The 27,956-nt window shown below is 44.3% G+C and overlaps 1 protein-coding gene across 1 annotated transcript in view; it reads left to right on the top strand.

Moving 5' to 3' along the window:
- SEPSECS (Sep (O-phosphoserine) tRNA:Sec (selenocysteine) tRNA synthase) overlaps positions 1–27,956 on the top strand; it is a 43,596-nt gene that overhangs the window by 8,292 nt on the left and 7,348 nt on the right. Inside the window, exons 3-8 of the mRNA XM_028743458.2 lie at positions 1,000–1,118; positions 1,216–1,374; positions 2,542–2,695; positions 10,165–10,267; positions 17,786–17,915; positions 18,037–18,128. Of these exons, the coding sequence (XP_028599291.2) occupies positions 1,000–1,118; positions 1,216–1,374; positions 2,542–2,695; positions 10,165–10,267; positions 17,786–17,915; positions 18,037–18,128 (757 nt within the window). The remainder of the gene's footprint in view (positions 1–999; positions 1,119–1,215; positions 1,375–2,541; positions 2,696–10,164; positions 10,268–17,785; positions 17,916–18,036; positions 18,129–27,956) is intronic.

Raw genomic sequence — 27,956 nt, 5'->3', positions numbered from 1 at the left:
CACGAAGAGTCGGACACGACTAAACAACTAAACAACAACAACAACAATGTTTGAAATGGATTGAGGAACCATCAAGCGTTGAAGCACAAAGGCAACTGCGAGAGCATCCTGTAGGAGAGGGAGACAGGGAACCTATACAGTTTGTTTCATTCTGTGTCATGTAACCATGGAAGAGATATTGGCCACAGATCATGGTTAAGACAAAGAGACCTTAATCATGAACCTTGACTCAGCTGTCATGCCACCCTGTGCTTAAAGGACCGTCAAGTAGCAAAGTGAATGCAAACTCCTCTCCTGGAGTCAGCATGTTCACATGGTGCAGGTAAACCAGAGTTTAGCATACCATGATAATGCACACTGGGTCACTGGTGCCTTTCAGGTGCTCAGCATCCCCTCTTGTGTTTGCAGGGCAGGCAGCAGAACTGGCTAAATTGCCAAGCTGCCATAAACAGCTGTTGGCTGCCTTCAGCTTGGTGGGTCACAAGTTTTGTAGGTCTACATAGCGGTAGATACAATAACTGAATTTACAGTAAGCCACATAGGTAAAGGTAAAGGGACCCCCGACCATTAGGTCCAGTCGTGACCGACTCTGTATTGGCCGAGGGAGCCGGTGTACAGTTTCCGGGTCATGTGGCCAGCATGACTAAGCTGCTTCTGGTGAACCAGAGCAGCGCACGGAAACACCGTTTACCTTCCTGCCGGAGCAGTACCTAATTATCTACTTGCACTGGCGTGCTTTCGAACTGCTAGGTGGGCAGGAGCTGGGACCGAACAACAGAAGCTCACCCCGTCGCGGGGATTCAAACCGCCGACCTTGTGATCGGCAAGCTCTAGGCTCTGTTGTTTAACCCACAGCGCCAAGTCACATATTTTGAAGTTAATGCCAGTACAATTCATGAAGTTGGTTCTCACTACGTCATGGTGCAAAACTCTGTATCTGAGTATCTATTTTTCTGTTAAAGGTTGCATTTCCCTCCCAACCTTCTGTTTCGTTTCCAGGTTGATCCATGGGATTGGAAGGTCAGGCGATATTTCTGCTGTTCAGCCAAAAGCTGCAGGCTCCAGTCTCTTGAACAAACTTACTAATTCAGTTGCCTTGGATATCATAAAACTTGCCGGTAAGTGTGGAGCCAAGCGCATGAGTTCCCTTACAGGTACTTGCAATATTTTAAGAGCGTTTGTTTTTCACGTCTGATTTTTGTCTTTTACCTGCAGGTGTCAGGACAGCAAGTAGCTGCTTTGTGGTCCCCATGGCAACTGGCATGAGCCTAACATTATGCTTCCTAACACTACGACATAAGAGACCAAAGGCAAAATACATTATCTGGCCCCGCATAGACCAGAAATCCTGTTTTAAGTCAATGATCACTGCAGGTAAAAGGGTTTGTGTGGAGTGCTGGGGATTCTTGTTGCTTGCTTAGCACAAGCTCTGAACATGTTGTTTGATTCTTGGTAAACCGGCTGCTAACGCCTTCCTGGGACTGCAATAAAAGGAGAGGGCTTGTCAAATACCTTGCAATACATGACTAGAGGTTTTGTTTTTGTTTTTTGCATGGTAGGCCGGAAATTGTGTAGGCCTGCAATATATATAACTTACTGGAAGCCTGAAACAAGCTATGATTTTAAGTAATTATTTGCAAAATTCAGTTTCATTCCTTCTCTTCTTCTATCGTTTTCTGGCTTCCCAGTTATCTTTGAAACACACAGTCTCTTTTGTCCCTGGGTCATGTGAGGATTTTTCTAAAGCCACACAAACCTTATACTTCTCGGCAGCAATCATACTGATTTTCAATATTCTATTGCTCACCTTCTATTTGAAGAGTGAGAATATGTGTGAACATTCTGTAGCATCCTAGCAGCTTGTTCAGAGGCTGATTAAGAACTTGCAGACAAGCACCTGTGGTAGAGATCCACAAAATCTGCAATAGCTGCCAAGAAGGAAAATAGCCAATAAGCTCCTGAAAGGCTAACTTACAATAAGTCTGTGAATTTTTTGAGATTTACGTCAAGTGTGATGTAAGCTGCCTCAACACCTTTGCTATATTCTGCAGCATTTCTTTTCAGAGTGTTCAAACCACTTTTGACACACATAGAATATTATGTCCATCTTCCAGGTTTTTTTACTGGAAGCTGGATGTTCACTCCATCTTGCAGGATGTTTTTGCTAACAATATTTTAAATCGAGTCTAGAGAGAGTAACTCTGGCTGCTATATCTTATGTTTGAACGTCAGGTCTTGCTCTTAATTTTAATTTTCCATGGGATGTTGTATGGCGAGTGCCAGTGAAATAATTTCCTAGACTGATGATGCAATACCAGTTTATTTACTGATATCCATAGTGGCTAATATTAAAGTTTAATACTAATTTTAATAGAATAGTCTTTGTCATTTTAAATAGAATAGTTGTCTCTGTAGTAAGCAATGAGAATAAAATCAAACAAAGGAGGCACACTGGAGTGAAGATAGGCACATAGAGTGAAGATTAAATTGTAGGAGAATCCAGGATGCCTACTCATACATTGTTTTTGTTGGCTGGACTAGGTTTTGAACCTGTGGTGGTAGAAAATGTATTAGAAGGTGACGAGCTGCGTACAGACCTCAAGGCAGTGGAAGCTAAAATCCAGGATCTTGAGGCTGATAATATACTCTGTGTTCATTCTACCACATCATGTTTTGCTCCAAGGGTGCCTGACAGGTAAATAATGCAACATGTAAACTTTTGGTAGCTATAATTTATATTTGACTTTGAGGGTAGTAATGATGCTGCTGCCTGTGATTGACTAAGTTTCCCTAATCTCCAAGACTTGCAGGCATAGGCAAACTCCGGACCTCCAGATGTTTTGAGACTACAATTCCCATCATCTCTGACCACTGGTCCTGTTAGCTAGGGATGATGGGAATTGTAGTTCCAAAACATCTGGAGGGCGGGAATTTGCCTATGCCAGTCCAAGAGGGATCAGATAATGGAGAAGGGTCTCTGGCTGTCTTTGGTTGAGCTTCTCATGTCCTAGAATGAGTCACCCACAGGCAGAGGGACAGGAGGAAATAGAAAATAGAGAGACGGGATCGTGAGCAGGCCTCAAGCTAATGGAAGCAATGTAGGGGAGATGGGGATGGGAACTAGGAAAGAAAGACTGGGAATTGTCCAGAGCTGCGAGGAAGACCATGGAACATACTTTAGCGAGGAAGGAAAGTGGGGAGAAAGTTGGCAGAAACTAGAGGTTCACATGGCCAGGAACTCAGGAAGGAGGATGTAATTGACACAGTCTGCCAGATATTTGATGGAGATCTATGACTGAGATACATTTTATGGTCTGGTTTTAAGCTGACTGTATCCTTGCTAGAGTAAGAGTTCAACCACAAGACTGGGGGAATCTCTTTGTACGATACTACTCTAGATTACAGGTAAGGAATTGTATGTTTGAATGCTCTCTTGTGTTAAAGTGAAACCTCCTGCACTTAAAAAACTAGCATTTTATAGGTAAGGTTCTGTTGTGCTGGCTTGTTTGTACAGAGAAATCTTAAATGTCAGAATATTTGCATGTTAGTATTCAACAGTTCATGGAAAGACTGGAGGGAGTTCCTAACTAGGATATGAATATTACCAGGTGGAACAAAAGTCAGACAAACGATTTTTATCATACCTGCTTTAGATTAATGATCCTCCACAACTGTACTTTGGAGTAAAGTTATTCTTGCAAATTGCTTTTCCTGAGGGCCTCTAATTAGGATGGATATCATCTTTAGCTGCTGGAATTATAGATAGAAAATCAACTTCTTTAATGTCTAATGTTTCTGCTACCTCTCTGCTGGTGTTCATTTGATAAGCTTATAGAAAGTGTTGACTAACTGTGCAATCCTAATCGTGCCTACTCTGAAGTAAGTAAGCTCTGTTGAATTTAGTGGGGCTCACGCCCATGTATGTGGAGCTAGGATTGTAGCCTAAGTCATTCCATTCCCAGCAGTTAAAACAAAAGTAATTAACAAAATTTTAAATTCCATAAAAATGCATCACTATTCATTTTGTGAACTCTTCATCTGTGATTGTCAGCAAAAATTTGTTTGGAACACTTCTGGACTCCACAAAATATAACACTTCAAGTCTGCTTTTCTATTCAAAGTTGAACCATATTCCAATTTTGTGGGTAAATGATTTGGGCTTGTGGATGGGAGACAAAGAGTGGGCTGAGAAACTAATAAATTGTGATTGCGGTTGCAGAGGGTAAGAAAATTTATCCTCTAAATTGGATTGTCTTTCAAGTAGTGGTGGTAAAAATGATCTGTAGTATAAACTGTGTAAATAACTTCCTTCATGCATGCAAATATGTATCTGCAGTTACGTAATGAGGAGCACAGTCAAGGGTTTTACAGGTTTAGTGATTCCTATTAACACATTTACCACTGTCACATATTATAGCAATGGCCAAAAGCATCTCCTAGCATAAGATAGTCTTCCTCTCTATTTTTTAGACCTTTATCTTGCCTTACTACTTCTTTTCTCTTCCTCATTTCCATATTACCTTTTTGTATTGTTTTAATTCAGTTGTTTCAAAAATGGCAGATCCATAGGATTTTGCATCCTGTGATCTTAATCCAGAGTGTTCTGCATATGATCCTTGACCTAGCTATATATTATGGGGTAGATAGGATAGTAGTTTTAGACTGCGTCCAAGGAACTTCTGGGGTTTCACAGAAAGCTAGTGGAAGGGATATTCTCCAGCGAATGTATCAGTAATGACTGACAGGCCCTGCAGAACAGCTTGTGTGCCAGTACCCATCTTCTCCCACGGGACATGGGTGTGTGAGTGTCTGGTATGTCCAAAATTTCATGGCAGGCAAGCTAGGAAAGTATTTCCTAAAGGCAAAAAGTTTGAAAATTACTGATGTAGGGGAAAGATGATCAAGATCACCTGAAACAGCAACACACACACACACACACACACACACACACACACACACCAGCCTTGAACTGTTGGATTGTGACCTCAATGTCAAGTACTAGCTGGAATTTGCAGTCCTCCTCTAGAAGTCTTTGCATTTAGAAATATAAAAAGGTAAAGGGACTCCTGACCATTAGGTCCAGTCGTGACCGACTCTGGGGTTGCGGTGCTCATCTGGGGTTGCGGTGCTCATCTTGCTTTATTGGCCGAGGGAGCCAGCGTACAGCTTCCGGGTCATGTGGCCAGCATGACTAAGCTGCTTCTGGCAAACCAGAGCAGCGCACGGAAACGCCGTTTACCTTCCCGCTGGAGCGGTACCTATTTATCTGCTTGCACTTCGACATGCTTTCGAACTGCTAGGTTGGCAGGAGCAGGGACCGAGCAACGGGAGCTCACCCCATCGCGGGGATTCAAACTGCTGACCTTCTGATCGGCAAGTCCTAGGCTCTGTGGTTTAACCCACAGCGCCACCCGTGTCCCTTCTTTAGAAATATAGTCACATATAAAAGTTGAACTTCTGAGTAAGAATCTTTTTTTCCTTTTACTGTAAATTAGTTTCGGCTAGACTGAATTGGTTTTTTTAAATATATTGTTGATTTATTGATTTAATAAACGTTTGTACAAGTATGTGGTAAAAGGATAAAAAGTTGGTCTAATAATTCTGCCTTAGTGCCGTGAATGTTGTCTAAAACGAGTTGGAAAAAATTTCTGAATCAAACCAGGGATGTGAAAATAAAAATAACCTAATCTCAGGCCATTGCAATTTGCCGTTCATTTCTCTGCCGCCAGCTTTGTAGTCCGGTACATTGTTGTGCGCTGTTTCATTCCTGAAACTATGAATTTAAAATATTCAATGGCATTTGAAGGGCCTTTTTTTTATATTAAAGGACTGCTGTCAACCCCTGAAGGTCACACATTTATCTTTTCAACAGGATTGCCCCCATTGCTGCAACCTTAGAAAATATATTTCAACTTTGCTATAACATTTTGTCTAGGTATCAGATGAAATGGCATTTTCCTTTTATAACTTTTATGTGGTCATTTCTTCCAGCACTATTCCTTTGCATGTAAAGACTATTTGAACTCCCATGTTAGGGACCCCTGCCCGAGGAAAGTGCAGGCATAATTGTATTCCTTCCTCCAAAGTTTCATACTTCATATAATTATTTCTCGGGAGCACCTATCTCCTCAGCCAGCTCACTTGTTCTACCCTTAGACTGCAATCCATTGAACTCTTACTTCTCAGTAAGCATGTATAAAATGCTTAATCCAGAGTGTTCTGCATATGATCCTTACAGTTACAATGCAAACCAAACCAGAAATAGGTGTGCACATTGTTTTGAGTGGTTCTAAATGCACCTTACTTGTTGATTGGATTGCGACCTGTTTTTCTAGCTGTTGTTCTAAACCAGAGATGGCAAATGCCCATATTCTTAAACTACTATATTCTGCAAAAATTCAGTAGCCAGATCTACCTGAGCCTAGGGTTTGCCAATCGGAAGGTCGACGGTTCAAATCCCCGCGATGGAGTGAGTTCCCGTTGTTCGGTCCCAGCTCCTGCCCACCTAGCAGTGCGAAAGCACGTCAAAGTGCAAGTAGATAAATAGGTACCACTGTGGCGGGAAGGTAAACGCCATTTCTGTGCGCTGCTCTGGTTCGCCAGAAGCGGCTTAGTCATGCTGGCCACACGACCCGGAAGCTGTCTGCGGACAAACGCCGGCTCCCTCGGCCTATAGAGCGAGATGAGCGCTGCAACCCCAGAGTCATCCACGACTGGACCTAACGGTCAGGGGTACCTTTACCTTTACCTTTTACATATCTATATAAAATAAAGCACACAGCAGATGGTTTTAAAACATCCTTTTCCTCCTGCATTTCGCTTTAAATACATTTGAGAGTGGCCCTTTGAATCTCTTTGAACTCTGGCATCTCTGCAACCTTGCTGTTCAGAGCTCCTGCAACCAAGAGCAAAAGTAATTGATGTTCCTGCAAGGAGGGCATCCTAGTCTATAACATCAAACTTAGCGATTGCTGCCTGAACTCCCAGACCATTAAATGTTGAGGAAAGTGCTGGTTCAGTTGCTGTGCAGCAGCCTACCTTGCATTGGCTACTGAAGCAGGGCGTGCTTAATAATAATAATAATAATAATAATAATAATAATAATAATAACAACATAATTTTATTTACTATATTTTTCGCCCTATAGGACGCACTTTTCCCCCTCCAAAAATGAAGGGGGAATGTGTGTGTGTCCTATGGGGCGAATGCAGGCTTTCGCTGAAGCCTGGAGAGCGAGAGGGGTCGGTGCGCACCTACCCCTCTGGCTCTCCAGGCTTCGTGGACCTCTCCGCAAGCAGCGGGAGCGCTCCCGCTGCTTGCGGAGAGTTGCCGGCATGCCGAAGCCTGCGCGCGCTGAGATCAGCGCGTCCAGGCTTCGCGGACCTCCCCGCAAGCAGCGAGAGCGCTCCCTCTGCTTGCGGAGAGTTGCCGGCATGCCGAAGCCTGCGCGCGCTGAGATCAGCGCGTCCAGGCTTCGCGGACCTCCCCGCAAGCAGCGGGAGCCAGCGCTGGGCTCCCACGGCTTGCAGAGAGCTGCCTGTTTGGGGGCTGGGGCCGGGGGAAGCTTGGGCCTCCCCCGCCCCAGCCCCGCGCCTGGGGGGGGAAATAATTTTTTTCCCTTTATTTCCCCCCCAAAAAAACTAGGTGCGCCTTATGGGACGGTGCGTCCTATAGGGCGAAAAATACGGTATATCCCGCCCTCCCCAGCCGAAGCCGGGCTCAGAGCGGCTAGCATCAAATGTATAACACATTAACATAAAATCAGACAATCAATTAGTAAATGGGCTGTAACATTTTTTGAAACAATAATAATATTGGGAATGGTTTCACTTGGGGTTGGCACTGGTTTGTAGGCAAGCACTTTGGGAAAAGGAGGAGCAGGGAGCAGGCATGTGAACCCTGCAGCTTGTGTCTGCTCATTGTTAAACTGCCACCATACTGCAGTTTGGCATTATGTCTGAATATTATTAGGCTACAGTGAGCTTCATAGCTGAATGAGGATTTGACCCCAAGCCTCTCTTGTACATGTTCAACATGCTATCTACTGCACCAGTATTTCCCAGGCTTATAATAATCGTATATCCCTTTTGAGGCTTTAGTCTTATCGGTGTACCTCTGTTTGGGCAAAGATAATTTGGGGGGTAGTTTTCATAATACTATTTTATCTCTGATAGTGTGTGTGTGTGTGTGTGTGTGTGTGTGTGTGTGTGTGTGGCTGTGTACCCTTTGAAACCCTTTCTCGTGCCCCCCACTGGTACTTTAAATAATAACCTGACTTTTGCCGTTCAGACTTCGTACTCCTCCACTTGCTTCACTACAGTAGTAAAGACCTACTTCAGAATAGAGTGAACTTTGGATTAGTTGCTTGTGCACATAGATTACCAGCTCATTTAAACTAAGGCTCTAGGAAGAGAATGATAATTTTAATCGCTGCCAAATTAGCTTGGATTGGATTTATAGCTCAGAGGCGCAGTTTTTCATCTCTTGGGCCAGGGTGGATTAAAAATGGATGATTTTATATAAATGGATTTTTGAATAAATGAAATTATACCAAGTGCTCCCTAAAATAACTTGGTTTTAAGTTGTTTCTGAGTTTGAAAAAGCCATTAGAATCTACATTTACATTCTCTTAAAACCAAATCCGTTATCCCCCTGCTAAATATAGTACATTGAACCTAAGCCTGATTTCCTATGTCAAAGAATGAATGAGAAGCAAAAAAAAAAAAAGTGTCATGAAGTTGAGCATTACACAGATGACACAATAGGTTATGAATCATATTAATTATTGTGAAAATGGTACATATGTAGGCAGTCCAGTAGACAGAATGTTCTTGGTATGGATGGATGTTCTTGGAACAGGATGTTCCAGGTACACTGTTCTTGGTAGTGCTGCAGCTGTACAGTGAATCAGAAAAAAAATTGGGACATCCGTTTTCTTTCCTTCTCCTGTGATTTTGAGGGCTCCCAGGGGGCTGGAGGGGTCAGGAGAAGAATCACCTATGGAACTGCATGATTGGATATGACCCTTAATTTCACAGCTGTTCCCGTAACTACACCTAGATTCTGTAGTATAAAAGACATGGGAGCTGCACCCTAAGATCCTTGGGTACTGTTCAGGTATTTTAGCTGTTCTAGCATTCAGTTAGTAGACATACTTTCCCCCTGCCCCCAAAAATGCCCTAATCAGAAAGTTGGGGTTTTTTTTGGTTTAAATCATTTCAATATGTCCTGAACTATTTAATTTTCACAACAGACTTTATATCAGGCATAGGCAAACTTGGCCCTCCAGATGTTTTGGGACTACAACTCCGATCATCCCTAGCTAACAGGACCATTAGGGATGATGGGAGTTGTAGTCCCAAAACATCTGGAGGGCTGAGTTTGCCTATGCCTGCTTTATATGTTTGGTCCCCATTGAAGTCGAAATCTAGATAGATGGGAAGGTTGTGATTTAAAAAGAAATTGAATGCCTCTAAATAATTACAACTATGTTTTCCACTACAGTGGTACCTTGGTTGTTGAATGGCTTGGCTCCCCAACAAATTGGCTCCCGAACGCCACAAACCCAGAGTGAGTGTTCTGGTTTGTGAACGTTTTTCAGAAGCCAAATGTCTTTCGCAGCTTCCGATTGAGTGCAGGAAGCTTCTGCTCTCAATCGGAAGCCACGCCTTGGTTTTTGAACAGCTCCGGGCGTCGAACAGACTCCCACAACGGATTAAATTCGACAACTAAGGTACCACTGTATTGGACCGTAAAATAAGTACTTTTTAAACTGAATTCTTAGTCCAAATACACATTAGAAAAATAGATAAGAATGCAACTTTAGCTAACGTCTAAATAACTCTTGAACTAATACCATAGGGCTTTTGTCTCAAACAGCATGAAACTTAGGAAATTGCAAAAGCTTTTGGTGATATGCTCATCTGTTCAAAGTCAACGCCAAATACGTCACCGGGTTTCCATAATCCCCTTGTAGGTTATGCAGCTATTTGAACTGTTTGAACTGTTTCTATCCCATCTTAAGCAGTAGGAGGCTAACTGAGATACCCTGCTTTGTTTCCCTTACATTTCCTTTTAATTTATTTCAGTCTTTCCTCCCAGGTTCCTTCTATTACTTTTCTGTCCTTGACTGTGTTTGCCCAAATTTCAATTTTATATTTGCAGATTGGAAGAATTGGCTGAGATTTGTGCAAGATATGACATCCCCCACATTGTCAATAATGCATATGGAGTCCAGTCCTCCAAATGTATGCATCTCATTCAGCAGGTAAGGGGCATTTACCTCTATCTTGGCTGTTATGTCTCTAGATTAACTGGAGTTTTACACCAACTTTGAAGCTTGGAGCTTTCTAGCTGGCAATACTGTGTTTCCCTCTGTTATTTATTTATTTATCTATAATACTACTACTACTGCTACTACTACTGCTACTACTACTACTGCTACTACTACTACTACTAATAATAATTTATTTATACCCCACCCATCTGGCTGGGTTTCCCCAGCCACTCTGGGTGGCTTCCAACAAAATATTAAAATACAGTAGTCCATCAAACATTAAAAGCTTCCCTAAACCTTCAGATGTCTTCTAAAAGTCTGGTAGTTGTTGTTCTCTTTGACATCTGATGAGAGGGCGTTCCACAGGGCAGGTGCCTCTATACTTAACTTAATCTATACTTAACTCTCTTACTAGTCACAAATTTTCCTGGGAGAATGGGAGTGGAAGGAGCAGGGACAATAGTTGCTAAAGAGAGAGAAGATAAACCCAGAATGTGGGGTGGTAATTCCGCGATCCACACCAGTTTGCTCAGCCTTCAGAATTCTGGAGTGTCAGAGCCTGACTTGTGTGAGGAGAGTAAAAGGCTCTTGACCTGGATGGGTTAAAGGTGCTCAGCAGAAAAGGAGCTGTCACGGTATTTAAAAGCAAATAGGGAAATTAAATTTCAAGCAGACAGCTTTGGGAGAATATGCTATGCAAGGACTAGATAGTGCAGTGGCGAAGGAAATAAGTTGTGAGCCAAGAAATACCTGATGCAAGCCTAGGAAAGCTACAGCCTCTCTTTCTCTTACTTGTTTATTTTTTGCAAAATTTATATACTGCTTGATTGTAAGGAAACCTCGATAAGTGGTTTACAAAAATATGAAATAAAACATTAACATTTCAATAAAAAAGTTATATAAAAACGTATTCGAACGGTGCCCATTCCACAGAGTTAGTCCAGGAGGATGCCATAGTCAGTGGTATTGAAGGCCACAGAGAGACCAAGAAACAGGAGCAAAATCACATTCGGTTCTGTCCCACTCTCTGTAAAGGTCATCCATTAGGACAACTAATGTTGACTCAGCCCCATGACTGACCAACCTAGTTTGGAATGGATCTAAACAATCTGTGTCATCCAAGAATGCTTGCAGCTGCTCCTATCCCCCCAATCTTTTCCACGGCCTTCCCCAAGTAAAGGAGTACTGTATTTTTTGCTCTATAAGACTCACTTTTTCCCTCCTAAAAAGTAAGGGGAAATGTGTGTGCATCTTATGGAGCAAATGCAGGCTGCACAGCTATCCCAGAAGCCAGAACAGCAAGAGGGATTGCTGCTTTCACTGCGCAGCGATCCCTCTTGCTGTTCTGGCTTCTGAGATTCAGAATATTTTTTTTCTTGTTTTCCTCCTCCAAAAACTAGGTGCGTCTTGTGGTCCGGTGCATCTTATAGAGCGAAAAATACGGTATTTTCAGATGGTCAATAGTTAATCCGCTCCAAAGGGTACAGGGCTGGTTTATTTAGGAGAGGCTTTACCACCATCTCTTTCAAGGTAGCAGGTACCACACCCCCTTCCACAATGAAGCTGTAAGCAGATTCTGATCCAACCCACTCTTCTAGAATTAGAAAGCCAGGGTAGACGGGCTCAGAGGATGTGTAGCTGGGGGTATAGCTGAAAGCCCCTTGTCCACATCAGCTGACTGCATAAGCCAAAACCGATCCCACAACACATCACGGACGGTGGCATTGGATACTTCATCTGCAACTGCGACAACCGCGGAGTCAAGGTCACTCTGAAGTCAAGCAACTTTATCCTCAAAGTGCGCAACCAATTGGTCACAGCAAGTCCTCAAATGCTCTAGCAGCCCCACAGTGGAAGTAAGTAACTGTCTAAAATAACTCCGCCAGCCGGCTACAGTGCAGGCTGCAAAATGAGTCTTCTTTGTAGCCTATACTGCATGATTAGGTGCAGTAACCAGGGTTTGTTTGGCTGCAGAGCAAGTCTTGTGCCACTTGCTTCATCCGCCTTGCTTCATAGCCCGAAGCTGCCTAGAATACCAAGGAGCCAATGTTCAGGAGCGATTGTGTCAACCGTATTTCATCTCACCATTCCATCACAAAACCAGGGCTTCTACAGGATCATCAGCTTTCTCCACTGGAAGACACACACACCCCACACCCCCGAACAATCAGGAACCCCCAGTTTCCTGAATCAGTCTCCTGGGGGATAGGGCATCTGAATGGGCCCCCACCCTTGCAGGGAGGAATTGCTGCTACCAGTCTAAACTTTGCACATGCATGCATGCACCTGCAGTATGATGCTGGGGTGTGTGACGACAATAATACTGACATGAGAGATCTTTTGTAAAGATATATACATGTCTTAAAAGACTGAAAAGGTGCTATATAAATACTAGGTGTTTGTTATGGTTGTTTATTAATGTGATTCCTGCGTATGAATTGACATCCATCTACAGTGGTACCTCGCAAGACGAATGCCTCGCAAGACAAAAAACTCGCTAGACGAAAGGGTTTTTTGTTTTTTGAGCTGCTTCGCAAGACGATTTTCCCTATGGGCTTGCTTCGCAAGACGGAAACGTCTTGCAAGTTTGTTTCCTTTTTCTTAACACCGTTAATACAGTTGCGACTTGACTTCGAGGAGCAACTCATAGAACACGGTGTGGTAGCCTTTTTTGAGGTTTTTGAAGCTTTTCCAAAACTTTCCCGACACCGTGCTTCGCAAGACGAAAAAAATCGCAAGACAACAAAACTCGCGGAACGAATTAATTTCGTCTTGCGAGGCACCACTGCAATTTTTCTAAACCAACGGACAGCTCAGCCCACAAATCAGTTAACCCAATATTAAGGCCATTTCGAGCTCTCGGATATGGTTTCCCTAATTTGGGGGCTTTTGCCTCCAGTACATGCAAAACGACGTCACTGTTTGTGAAACTTCATTTGTTGCAAAATTTGAGCTCCTTTAAATTGTTGAGCTGCTCAGATTTGCCACTGTTGTCTCTGTGTGATTGCGCTGATGTATAGGTTATGGATATGCAGCCAGCAGCAGCAGATTGAGTTAACACCTGCCCTTTAGTAGCATGTGATGGGGATGCCTGCTGAGGCAGGAGTCTTGAGCCCCTTTCCAACTGCCTATCTTGAGAATGAGTATAAATACTGTGGAACTTTTCTGCATCAGTAGTCCTTGTCTAGCCATCTGGCTAGCCAGTTTTCATAAGCGTTCTACTTTCTTGATCTCCCCCCTCCCTCCATCTGGGGGTGACCCCTATGTTAAGATAGGCCAGACTTCTTGGGATTTTAGGAATGTGGCTTAGATTGTTGCTGAAATCTGTTTGTTAAGGATATTTTAATGACATACGTAGTTATGGAGTCTGAACTTTTAAAAAGCTACATTTGGAACGATGCAATTCTTGGTGACAGCAGCCACAAAATTAAAAGACGCCTGCTTCTTGGGAGAAAAGCAATGACAACCCTAGACTGCATCTTAAAAAGCAGAGACATCACCTTTCCAACAAAGGTCCGTATAGTTAAAGCTATGGTTTTCCCAGTAGTGATGTATGGAAGTGAGAGCTGGGCCATAAAGAAGGCTGATGGCCGAAGAATTGATGCTTTTGAATTATGGTGCTGGAGGAGACTCTTTGAGAGTCCCATGGACTGCAAGAAGATCAAACCTATCCATTCTGAAGGAAATCAGCCCCTAAGGGGTCACTGGAAGGACAGATCGTGAAGCTGAGGCTCCGATACTTTGGCCACCTCCTAAGAAGAGAAGACTCCCTGGAAAAGACCCTGATGTTGGGAAAGGTGGAGGGTACAAGGCGAAGGGGACAACAGAGGACGAGGTGGTTGGACAGTGTTCTCGAAGCTACCAACATGAGTTTGACCAAACTGCGGGAGGCAGTGGAAGACAGGAGTGCCTGGTGTGCTCTGGTCCATGGCATCACAAAGGGTCGGACACGACCAAACAACAACAACAACAACAATTCTTGTTGTGTGGCTGATAAAGGCATACAGCAAAACAAGGGATGCATCAAAGTATTTGAAGTGGGGAATTCACCTCGGTGTGGGGTCTGTTTCCCTGTATTCCTTATGTCACAGCACCCATGACACCTTCCTTCCCTAACTGTTCAACATACACTGATATTAACCTACTCCAGCTACTGGCATTAGATTCTGTTGGATTCTGCAGTGAGCCAGTGTGGTGTAGTGGTTAAGAGCGGTAGTCTCGTAATCTGGGGAACCAGGTTCGATTCCCCGCTCCTCCACATGCAGCTGCTGGGTGACCTTGGGCCAGTCACACTTCTCTGAAGTCTCTCAGCCCCACTCACCTCACAGAGTGTTTGTTGTGGGGGAGGAAGGGAAAGGAGATTGTTAGCCGCTTTGAGACTCCTTAAAGGGAGTGAAAGGCGGGATATCAAATCCAAACTCCTCTTCTTCTTCTTGGATGAGAAAACAAGCTAGCACCAACACACGCAGAACAAAACTAAATTAATACTAACAAGATAAGGGTTGTGGGAATTTGCTATGGGGTAGGCATGTACCCTCAGGGGTGGATCCTGATTTGCAAAACATGGTTTGGGGAGGAATGGTCTTATGGCGGCTGCACCACATAGGACCGAGTGGGGTGGGGGGAATCTTGATGTGTGAGGACAGAAAATTTGAGAGATAAAAGAATTATCTAATGAAAGAACTTGAAGATGGGAGACCTCTGTAACACAGACTTGTTATTAAATTGCCTGAGGAAGGTAAGAACTGGCGCTGGGGAACCAGGTGGGGCTTGCGCCCACCCTATCTTTTTCCCCCTCAGGCCTTGAATTCCAGAAATGAGATGCGTGTAAAGACAATGAACAATGCGGCAGACAATGAACAAGAAATAGGCCAGACAGTCACCACTCTTCCCATCCTCACAAACATATTTTCAGAGCTGGCTGTAGCCAAATTAACATTTGTATTGTGGAAAGCTCCACTGTTACATAGGAAACACTGAGATCAAAATGTGAAGAACAATTTAACTTTCTACATCACCTGTAATGGAAATAATAAATCACTTCTAATGATAGCCTTGTCAAGAAAATACTGAGTAGCACAATTGGTCCATTAGTCCACTGAGTTGCACACTGCCTTCTGTTTTGCTCCTGTTTGTTTATGATTTATGTTAAGACATTCAAAGGGATCACTTTTACTTATATTTTTAAATGTTTTCTGCTTTGCATTGGGAAAACGGATCTGCTCTGCTGATGGGGGATGCACAATTTATAGTAAATGTGGGTTCTTGGGGTGGTAGTCAACTAAGTTGTACTCAGAGTTGACCTATTAAAATTAATATATAACTTAGTTGTACTCATTAATCTCAGTTGATCTACTCAAAACATAGCTGAATGTCACTCTAAAGCTCAATCTAGGCAGGGTGGTAGTGTTGGTAGATGGTTGACCACACCTGGGAGATAAGTGTTCAAACCTTTTTGAATAGATTTCCATTCCTTGAGGGTCAAGTTCACCGACTGGAGGTACTGTTAGATGCAGCACTGAATGGCTCCATGTGCAATTTTACGTACAATTCACAGGACTGGTTTTACCATAACCTATAAAGCTCTGTGTAGCTTGAGATCAACTCTGGAACATTGCATCCCCTGATGCTATCTGAGATGGTCGTTGTCTTGAGTTCTCCCACCAGATGAGGAGAAGGAGGTTGGGAACAGGAGGACAGGTCCTTTTCTGTGTTGGCACCCTGCTTGTGGAGCACACACCATCGGACTGCACACTTGGTGCCTATAATGAGTTTTTGGCACTAAGGTGGTGGTGGGGGACGACATGTTTATCTGCACAGATGTTTTAACTTAGCGAATGTTGTTCTGTTGTTTTATTCCTTGCTGATTTTAGGATCTTCGCTGGATTATTTTATTCTGCTGCTGTTCTATCTTAGCATGTTTTCTATTCTTAAAATGCCAGCTGCCTCCTAAGTCGCCTTGGTGAGGTGGGCTAGAAATACGTTAATGTAAATAAATCTTTCTGTTAAAAGACTCACACTTCCTAAGCAGTTCAGCATGAGAATGCAGATTAATTTAGAGAAGGTGATCCTCCAACTGTAAATTGAGATAGGCATTTGTGATCTTACAGAAAGGTCTCTTAGTGAACAGGAATTTTGTGGCTAAAACCTCCTGGCACATTTTGGAGAAGAGTGGTGTTGCAAGAGACCCGTCCTGTGGTTTTAATCTTTATTGTTTAACATGGTTTTCCAAAACAGTTTTAACAAGGAACAAAGGAGCCCCTGTAAAGAAACCTGGGCACAATCTACCAGACACTTCTCCTGTATCAAGCTCCATTGACGTGAATGGGAATTGTGCAAGACCCTGATAAGAGACTTAGCTGCCTTTGGTTCTTTCCCTCCCTCAACTGTCACTGAGCAGGAGTCATTTTATACTGCGGAGGCCGAGGAGGGAAGTAGGGCCATTCCCAGTGTCAGTTCAGTTCAGCTGACAACACACCATAGCTGTCAGCCGTCCCTTATTTGGCAAGAAGCTCCCTTATCCCAGCGCTGTGTCCCTCTGCTGTCCCTTATTGATGATGTCCCTTAAATTTCCCGGGTTTCAAAGGAAGCAGCTCCTCTTCCTCCCTACCTGCCGGCCTGTGTTGCTTGGCTGCGTTGCTCACCCAATAAGGAGTCTAAGAACGACTGGGGGGTGGAGCTTGCATGCCTTGTGCCAATCAAACTGGCTGCGTTGCCTGGGGACTCGCCTTTGCTCAGCGCTTCCCAGCGGAGAGGTGACGGTGGTTTTCCTTGCTGCATCCCCTTTGCCGGGTTGTTGCGCTGTGGGAACCACCGCTTGAGGCTTCGTTTGGCTGCTGGCTGGGCTTTCTGCCTTTGGCTCGGAGGGGCTTAGAAGCCGAACATACCTGTTCTCTGAAAATCCCTTATTTTGGCTGCTGATCTCTTATTTCCGAGGCTGCTGGTCCCTTATTTTCAAATCTGTAAGTTGACAGCTATGCAACACTCTTATTTTTGGCTCCTCCTCTCCCAGAACTATTTCCCTTCCAACTGGTCCTTCTAAAAAACTTCAAGACGTTTAAGAACAAATGCCTGAGTTTCCTTTCTTTCCTCCTCCTTCCCTATCTCTTTTTCTTTTGGAGGCAGACTGTCGATTTTAGTGAGCTGTCTGGGAGCCTTTGCAGCTAAAGAGTTGCTTTAAATAAATATGTGCCAAGAAGGACTGACAGTTCTAATTTTCCTGGTAAGCTGTACTGATGGTTAGTGGCTTTGACTAATACTTTGTTCATACGCCTACTGGGTTTATTTATCTTTTAATTAGCCGGCAAAAGAGAACCATAAAAGAAATACAAAACAGATCAAAGACATCAGAAACAAAAGCAATTATCGTAGCAACAGTAAAAATACAAAAAGCAGTAGATATAAAATAAGCTAAAACTGGATTTTAAAAAGACCAGCTCCTTGTTTAATCACATAGATTAAGGATAGGTCCCCTTGGTTCTCATCTTGGTTCTGTGTCTGTCTTTTTAGGGAGCACGAAGAGGTCGAATTGATGCGTTTGTGCAAAGTTTGGACAAAAACTTCATGGTTCCAGTAGGTGGTGCTATCATTGCTGGCTTCAGTGACTCCTTCATACAGGAGATCAGCAAAATGTACCCAGGTATATAGTTTTTAAATGGATTTTTCTTCAGGAAACAACCCTGAAAGAAACTCAAATAGCTTATTCTCCCCAATGAGAAAAGAAATGATTTATATCTTATTTCTCTCTTCCCCACTCCCAGGAAGAGCATCAGCCTCTCCTTCATTAGATCTTCTCATTACATTGCTGACCTTGGGCACAAAGGGGTATCAACAGCTGCTAAAAGAAAGAAAGGTAATATTTCAAAATTAACTGATGGCAAAATACATCTTAAGTTGTAATAAACACGTAACAAACATTTTTGGAGCCTCGGCTGCAATAGGCACATGAAGCTTTCTTGTTTGGCCTGTAGCTATGTCTTGGTTGTTGTTTTTAAATGGGCTGACAACCAAGGCTCTGTTTTCTCAGTACAGTCGTACCTTGGATCCCGGACACCTTGCGAGTCGGAACGTTTTGGCTCCTGAACGCCGCAAACCCAGAAGTGAGTGTTCCAGTTTGCGAACGTTCTTTGGAACACGAACGTCCAGTGCAGCTTACACGGCTTCTGATTGGCTGCAGGAGCTTCCTGCAGCCAATCGGAAGCCGTGCCTTGGTTTCCGAATGTTTAGGAAGTCGAACGGACTTCCGGAACGGATTCCGTTTGACTTCCGAGGTACCACTGGATGTGCCATATTTCCACAGTGGGCTGGTATGCATGCAAAGTTGATTGATTGATCTTTATTACGGCCGTTGGCCCGTTACACGACAGTTTCCCATACCAACATATTATACTTAAACCTCCAAATTTAAAATCGCCAAAACTTACAAAAGACAAACAATAATCGAAGCAAAACAGAAACAAAAACCACCATCATACAAAAACAGAAACCACCATCATACATTACAATAAATATCAGGGATATCAATGGGGATATCGCCTAAAACATAGATCATGGTTTAAAACAATGGTGATATCACCTAAAACATAGGTCATGGTTTAAAGGGGTTATCCGAATCACACAGGAGACCATTTCTCTTCTTTAGGGATAGGACGCTGATCAGGAATCTGGCAACCATGAGTGATTTTAGGGGGTCATCATCAGTTAGTAGATATCTCAGTTTGGCTTCAATCGTATCATCGGCAATTCCCTTAAGATATTGAGCAAGAAACTTGCTCCTGGCCGATAAGTGAAAAGCACAGTCAAAGATTATGTGGTGCAACGATTCCGGTGCCCCACTATTACAATCACATAAGAGTGATATCTGTCCATTGGAGAATCTATTTCTCAGCACGTTCGATGGGAAGGTGTTGAATCTTGCCTTTACAAAGGCATATCTATGAGCTGAGGAAGTTAGGGAATTCAAATAGTTTGGGAGCCTTAAGAGGGGTAATAAACCAAGATTTAGAGGTGAGCAGGTACCATTGCCCAAGATCATTTTCTGCTGCAAGTCCATCTCCTCTAGCTTACAGGTTACTGTTCTTTTAGCTGGGACTATGTCCTGCTCTAGTAATTTGGATGGGGAGTGCATGCAAAGTTCACCCATAGTTTAGCACTACAGTCATACCTCAGGATGAATACGCTTCAGGTTAGGCATTTTCGGGTTGTGCTCTGCGGCAACCCGGAAGTAACAGAGCATGTTACTTCCGGGTTTCGCTGTGCGTGCATGCACAGACCGTCAAAATGACGTCACGCGCATGTGCAGAAGTGCCGAAACGTGACACGCGCAGACACGCGAACACAGGTTACGTTCGCTTCGGGATGAGAACGGGTCTCCGGAACAGATCCCGTTTGCATCCCAAGGTACCACTGTACATGGATGAGTCTCAGTGAGGCTGGGGCACTCCCCCCTCTTCTTGCTTTCTCCCATGTACAAACCAGGAATGCTCAAACCAGGAACCTTGACTTACAGTGAACAATGGTAGCTTGCCAATCAAACCATATTCAGATCATGGGTTATGAAAGAAACTCAAATCATTTATTCTCCCCAATGAGAAAAGAAATGATTTATATCTTATTTCTCTCTTCGCCACCCCCAGGAAGAACATCAGCCTCTCTTTCAGCTTGTTTAGCAAATGGTTGTTTCTTCTAAACCAAGATTCCTTGTTGTGAGTCGAGGCCCCATGGACACAAGTAATTTAGGTTAATGGGCTAAAAAAAGCCACAACTTTATTGGTTACAGAATGTGAGTGGTATTGGCTTAGGCACTGGATTCAAACCGACTATACTTGACTCCTGCCCGCTCTGCAGGGAGTCACACAAGAGTTAACCTGTAGGGGGAGATCGTTGATGCAAATCAACTGGAAGCTTTCCCCTAGAGTCACTGGGGTCAGGCCATGGCCCTAGCCACTACCTGGGCATCGGACAGGGATCACGACCACCGGATTCCTTTAACGGATTACCCTTCAAGAGGAGGGGTAGGTGATGGCCACAACCGCCCCTCCAACACATAACACATTTTCCAATGCCTAACTGCCAAACCTTACCAAGTTGTGACAATTTGCTACGAGGTAGGCGAAAAACCAAATGGCTGCTGCCAATCTGCCAAGTGGAAAAAATTCCTACCAGGGCCCTTGGACAACCAAGGTGACCAACCGAGGTCCAGAGCAAGGTCAGGAATGCATGAGACTAGAGGGAGTGAGGGTGGGAGATCTATGCATGCAGGAAACAAACAGGCTGAGCCACAGTCCTGCGCTCATTTAAGAGCGGCAAACTATGCCCCCCCCCCCGCCAGCCATATTGGCTGGCTCCGGGCATGGCGCAGGTCAGAGACTCTTTGTGACGCAGTGGGCCATCCACGCCCACTGTGAAGCACGGGAAGTAAGACCCGCTCACAACCCCTCCCCTCGGAGAAGAGGAGAGGTTTTCACAAATAGCACTAAGCTGAGATTCTTTGAAACTAAAAGGTAAATTGGCTGAAGTCTAGAGCTGGGTGGTATCTGGTTTTCAACACCGCAATATATCACCAGCTAAACATTGTGATATATCAAAATATCACGATGTCTGAAATAAGGGGGACGCGGGTGGCGCTGTGGGTTAAACCACAGAGCCTAGAGCTTGCCGATCAGAAGGTCGGCGGTTCGAATCCCTGCTACGGGGTGAGCTCCCGTTGCTCGGTCCCTTCTCCTGCCAACCTAGCAGTTCGAAAGCACATCAAAGTGCAAGTAGATAAATAGGTACCGCTCCAGCGGGAAGGTAAATGGCGTTTTCGTGTGCTGCTCTGGTTCGTCAGAAGTGGCGTAGTCATGCTGGCCACATGACCCGGAAGCTGTACGCCGGCTCCCTTGGCCAATAAAGCGAGATGAGTGCTGCAACCCCAGAGTTGGCCACAACTGGACCTAATGGTCAGGGGTCCCTTTACCTTCACCTGAAATAAGGATGGAGCTATGTAGAGGCATTGGCTGACTTCACTGTTTTTCTCGCATTTTTATTGTTGCCGGCATCTGCTCTTGTGATTTGCTGGCCCCTGCAGGAGACAGGGGAGAGCTGAGCCAGCAGAGTTAATGGGGGCTGCAAGAACCGAGAAAAGCATTGGCTGGCTTCACGGTTTTTCCCACGTTGTGATTTTTGCATAGCACACGCACACATCATGATTCGGGTTATATTGCCAAGTCAAAAATTATGAAACAGAAATTATATGGACTTCAAACCAGTTTTGGACAATATATCACCCTGCTCTTCTGAAGTCTCCCATGAGAGCCTGCTGCTTTGAGTCTGCATGAGTCACAACCTTTAAAGCTCTATATGGCCCAGGACCCTCGTACCTACAGGACCGCCTCTCCTGGTATGTCCCATCGAGGACCTTACGGTCTTCAGACAAAAACATCTTGGAGGTCCCGGGCCACAGGGAGGTTAGGCTGGCCTTGACCAGAACCAGGGCTTTTTTGGCTGTGGCTCCGATCTGGTGGAACGCTCTGTCACAAGAGACTAGGGCCCTGTGGTACTTGACATCTTTCTGCAGGGCCCGCAAGACAGAGCTGTTCCACCAGGCCTTTGGCTGAGGCACAGTCCTTTGGTAATCCTCCTAGAACGCTAGCCCAACGGTTGCCATTAATTGGATTCTGAATTGATTTTAGAATGAATTGGTTTTAGAATGTATTTCAATTAATTGATTGTGATTTTATGTAAATTGTGTTACTTTTACTGTTGTTAGCCGCTCTGAGCTCGGCTTCGGCTGGGGAGGGCGGGATATAAATAAATTTTATTATTATTATTATTATTATTATTATTATTATTATTATTATTATTATGGCTGTGGGTGCAGTGGTGGTCCTGCCACCCCACTGAGCCCTTCTATTCTGTCTGGGGTTTGAATTATGGTCTTAGACTATAATAGGTTAGACATACCCAAGACATACCTAAACATGAGGAAGAACTTCCTGACAGTAAGAGCTGTTCGACAGTGGAATTTGCTGCCAAGGAGTGTGGTGGAGTCTCCTTCTTTGGAGGTCTTTAAGCAGAGGCTTGACAACCATATGTCAGGAGTGCTCTGATGGTGTTTCCTGCTTGGCAGGGGGTTGGACTCGATGGCCCTTGTGGTCTCTTCCAACTCTATGATTCTAAGACCACCCAATAAGATCTTTCTGATAATAGGATTACCTAGCCCTCTAATTTCAAATTTGCAAGTATCTTTTTCCCACGCTTGCCTTGATTTGCTGTCACCCTGGTTTATCTGCATTAAGTGCCCCTGACTGCAACCTCAAATGAAACTGTGCGCTGCGTCTACATGAGAGCATTGGGAAAAGAGAGCTGGATGTGAATGCAGCATGTAGTGGACATGTCTCGATCACAACATGTTTGGGGAATGGGACCTTGCAAGCAACCACCCAGCACTTCCCTGCCAGAAATGATGAGAGTAATTCAGGAGCGTCCCTGTAAACCACCACCAAGTCTTGCAGTTGAGATGCCATCACCTTGTGATGAATGAGGCTGCAACAAGGCCTAATAAGATCAATAGGGTATGATTTCCCTTATTGATTCCTAGCTAAAAATAATCAAACAGGTCCACAAGCACAGTCTCAGTGCAACAACCAGCCCTGCGCAGGGGGGAAAGAACTGTGAGTGTTGTGATGCACTTGAAGTTGCAGAGGGACTAGCTGATCAACAACCCATTAATCACACCACAACATCTTTAAACTCTAGGAAACACAAAAACGACAATTGGAAGTACAATTTTAATTTGGCATCCCTGCTGTGTGTCTCGCTCATAATAGAATCTCCTAAATTTGTTCCTAACTTTGTAAAACTAGTAAGACGAGACCCAGCTATATGCATGTTGCTGCCCTTTCTTGGACTGCAACACTTCAGGGAGTGTGTTTGTATGTGGGAGAGGGTGCTTAATAGAGTGGTTCTCAAGCATTGGGGTTTTTTAAGGGAGTATTTGTAGGCTAGAGGGACGCGGGTGGCGCTGTGGGTAAAAGCCTCAGCGCCTAGGGCTTGCCGATCGAAAGGTCGGCGGTTCGAATCCCCGCGGCGGGGTGCGCTCCCGTCGCTCGGTCCCAGCGCCTGCCAACCTAGCAGTTCGAAAGCACCCCTGGGTGCAAGTAGATAAATAGCTTACAGGCGGGAAGGTAAACGGCGTTTCCGTGTGCTGCGCTGGCTTGCCAGATGCAGCTTTGTCACGCTGGCCACGTGACCCGGAAGTGTCTCCGGACAGCGCTGGCCCCCGGCCTCTTAAGTGAGATGGGCGGACAACCCTAGAGTCTGTCAAGACTGGCCCGTACGGGCAGGGGTACCTTTACCTTTACTTATTTGTAGGCTAACAAAACTTGGGACATCGGAATGCAACTGGGACCCAGAGGAAGAAGAAGAAAGCAAAATGGTAGCCAAATTATATTTGCAAGGTTTCCTCTGCTTTAACTGAAGTGCATTTGTGGAAATCTGACGAATCTCTAATAATTGACCTGAATTGGCAGTACATCAACAAATACTGTATCATTGCTTTCCCCCCACTCTAGCGTGATGTGGGAGATCTTCTGATTTGCTGATGTAAGGGATTCTTGACAAATGCATGTTACTTCAGTTCTCGCATCTCTGAACTCTTGAATATTTAATATATTATTTTATTGTTTTGCAAGCTTAGAGCTATTCTCGTGTTAGGCAGAAACAAAGTGACTCGCTGCTACCTAAAATAGAAGCCTCTCTAATTCATGCCTAAGACGCCTGTGCCGTTGTGCGGTTGCTTTGTGTAAGCAAAACAGAAAAATTCCAACCTGTGGCCTGCAGACAAATGGTTGAACGTGACATGTGGTGCTGCCTCCTCATTTGCTGCTGCAATAAGAATGTCAAGATATACTGTGTCTAGGTCGGTAGTTTCTTAGCAGTGCATGTCACAAGATATAAATAAGATAAGCGCCATGCGAATCTAGAGTACCCCACATGCACGCATGTACGAAGGAAGACACTCTCTACATCACTGCATGATTCACTGCTCTGATCTTAACTCCTCCCAAAGTCTGTGTGTGTGTGTGTGTGTGTGTGTGTGTGTGTGTGTGTTGGGATGTGAGGAAAGCTGACGTCAATTCTGCTGTGACTGCATCAGATGGGATGGGATCTGTCAGTCACTCCTGCTGAAAATGCGTGGCAGATTTCGCCACCATACTCAGAGGAGGCTGCCTGTTTCTTCTCTGCATGAGTCATTGTACAGAGTTTGCTTCCTTCGAGCCAGGAGGTACAGGCAAGATCAGTGACTCGTGTTGAAGAAGCAGGGAGGGAAAGCTCCTGCAAGGGCAATATGTTCTTCCTCTTACATGTTAAAGGTAGTCAGAGAAGAGGGAAATAAGTGCCAATCTTTAATACAGAAATGTTGAGACTAGACTAGTCTGGCCAGAAATTTGAGGAGCAGTGGTCTAGGTACCAGCAGGAACAGCTAATTTGTAATTGTTCTAGTAGGCGCAGATTACAGCTATAACAAAGGCGGCATTTTTTCATCTCCGCCAAGCTAAGCAGTTGGCTCCTTATCTCTCTCGCCCTGACCTAGCCACTGTGATCCACGCGACGGTCACCTCCAGACTGGATTATTGTAACTCGCTCTACGTGCGGCTGCCCTTGAGACTGACCCAGAAACTCCAGCGGGTGCAGAATGCCGCGGCGAGACTCCTTATGGGGTCTTCGCTGCGAGACCACATTCATCTGGTACTATATCAGCTGCACTGGCTCCCGGTGGAGTACAGGATCAAGTTTAAGGTGCTGGTTTTAACCTTTAAAGCCCTATACGGCCTAGGACCCTCGTACCTACGGGACCGCCTCTCCTGGTATGTCCCACAGAGAAATTTACGGTCTGCAAATAAAAACATCCTGAAGATCCCAGGCCACAGAGAGGTTAGGCTGGCCTCAACTAGAGCCAGGGCTTTTTCGGCTGTGCCTCCGATCTGGTGGAACACTCTGTCACAAGAGACTAGGGCCCTGCAGGACCTGACATCTTTCCGCAGGGCCTGCAAGACAGAGCTGTTCCACCAGGCCTTTGATCAGGGCACAGCCTGATCCCCTCCTCTGGCAATCTGCACAGAATGTTGCTTAATGGTTGCCATTAATTTGATTTTAATTAATTTTATAATGAATGTTTTTAGAATGTTGGATTATTTTGATTGTTGTTAGCCGCCCTGAGCCCAGCTTCGGCTGGGGAGGGCGGGATATAAATAAAAATTTATTATTTATTATTATTATTAAAGTCCCATAGTGGCACCTTGGCATGAAATGAAGTGAAATTCCTAATGATTCTTCACAAATATACTATTACCATTTAAAAATGAAAACAATTGTACTGTTCCAGTCCACATACACACAGGTTTCAAAAGTCAGTCTATACGGCTATAAAGTTGAGGGTTAGATTCATAGTGTCAGTACTTAGGGTTGAATTGAATGTAGAGCTGTGGCTAAGGTTCTGTCAGCACAGATTTTGCTTGTGCAATGGATCTTTCTCCTCACACCATCCCGAAAAACTATTCTGTTCTGGTGTTTTCTCAAACCTTCCAAAGAATATCTGGGGACAGCATAGAGTACCCTTGAGGAGAGGAGGAAGAAAGTCCCATTGCACTAGCAGGAATTAATGTGCTGGCTTCTGCCAGTACAACGGGTCAGCTGAATATGGACCTCAGGTACTAAGGTTCATTTTGAATTGTTGGGAACCACAAATAATTTGGCTTTGGTAGATGGCAAAGCTCAATGAAGACCATGTATCTTTAAAAATGATTAATATGTCACTCATTTGTTAATGCTTTAGTTAATGTAACGAATAAAGAATTAGATGCTAACGATTTCGGTGAAGAAGCAAATCTAAGCAACTCAACCATATATTTTCACTGAAAAAGTAGTTCTGCTCCATAAGCATTATTTTCTAAATGTTGTGAATCAGTTTCTTGTTTCAGATTTGTTGTAGAAATAAGAACGATCACCTCGCTTTTCTTTTTTGTTTAGTGTACTTTGAATGTGTGTGTTCCTGAATGGCAAAATTTAATAGTGGCGGTTTATTGCCTTTTGCTCTGTGAAAGCTGAGGCACAGCTATTATGTTCTCAGCAGGAGCTATTTATAGCTTGACATTGAGTGCTCTTTTCTATATTGGTTCCACTACACCTACTCAAAAAAAGAAGCCAGGCTATTAAAAAAAAAATCAGAATAATTTTCTCCCTTTTCTTGCCTTATCCTCATGTCAAATCTTATTGCAGGTTATTTGAGCTCGCATCAATAAAGAGCCTAGCCAGTGCCTTGCAGAGGGGAGGTTAATCTCTGCAGCAGAACCTGATAGCTCGGCCCAGATTCCTCCTCCCTCTGCATGACGCAAAGGAACATGTTTCATGCTCTTCACCTCCGTGAGCGATAAATGGATCCATGGCAGCCTTTTGCAAGGCCAGAGAAAGTACTGGAGGCTTTCAGTGCTTTTGTAATACTGTTGACAAATAAACAGGCTGCCTAGGGGCTAGGGAGTGTTTGCCCTAAGGCAGCACCCGTCCCCTAAAATGGCAATCTGTCCTTCTCCCATCCCAGTTAGAACCACCCATTTTGCTCCACTTCTGAGCAGATAGTTGCATGCAGGTATTGCTAGCCCACCTAGCCTTACCCACTGTACTGCACTGCCTATCTTAGTGGTTTCATGCAGCAGTGGTGCAATGGAGGAGCTGTGTTGTACTTTTCGGCAGGCTTTTCTATCAGTAATCTGTCTTGTCTGATTGGGATGACGCAGGATCCAAACTCCCCACTTGTCTGTGTGGAATAGTCCTTTCACACCTGCACAGGTGGAGAAAGATCATTTCCTTCCAGCAGCCACTATTATGGTAGTGGTAGGGCGATACCTGAAACGGAAGCAGAAAATACCCTATTGGTAAGTAAAGCGCCTGTCCATTGCACTTTGCATCCCAACCATTCATTTGCTGGGTTTTGTTTTTTTTTCTCGAAGCTCCACTTAAGATTTTGGAAAGTCTAGTTAGATGAAACACTAAACCATGTCCACTATTAAGCTCCAGTGAATTATTACAGATGAAAGAAAAAGAAAACCTCACATGTCTAGGGCTTTGTCTGCCCGCTGGGAACTTCCATTCACACAAATCAAGCACAGGCCAAACAGCACTGCTCCAGAAGCTTATTATATATTAAAATGTATGCCACTTTATGGAACCTTCAGGTCCCATAAAGCAGTATACAATTATATTAAAGAATGGAACAAGTGCAACATTTTTAAAAGGATCAGTACAATTAAACTGCAATCAGCAGAAAAGCTGCATAACACGTATCCATGCAGAGAAAACAAGTTAATTTAGACCAGTGCTTTTTTTCTGGGGGGGACGCAGGCTGATTAGGAAATCAGCCATATCAGGAGAAACTGGCCACTCTCCAGGCACCTGGCATGATCTCCTGGTGACCTCCCTGTCTGCATTCCCCGGCAGATGCAGGCAAGGTCTCGATCAGCGATCCTCCTCAAATGTGAGAAGAACACACCGCTCTTCCCTGCCCTCCCCCAGGCAGGGGAAAGAGATAGACAGAAATGTATTTACATGCCTTTATTTCTGTCTTTGCAGCGTTACAGAGAAACACGTCTGCTCTCATCAGACTCCATCAAAAGAGAGAGACAAAACTCCTCCTGTACTTCCT

This window comes from Podarcis muralis, chromosome 9 (genome assembly GCF_964188315.1).
Source record: "Podarcis muralis chromosome 9, rPodMur119.hap1.1, whole genome shotgun sequence".
Lineage (NCBI taxonomy): Eukaryota > Metazoa > Chordata > Lepidosauria > Squamata > Lacertidae > Podarcis > Podarcis muralis.
The sequence above is the reverse complement of the archived record's forward strand: the minus strand, read 5'-3'. Positions and strand labels throughout refer to the sequence as shown.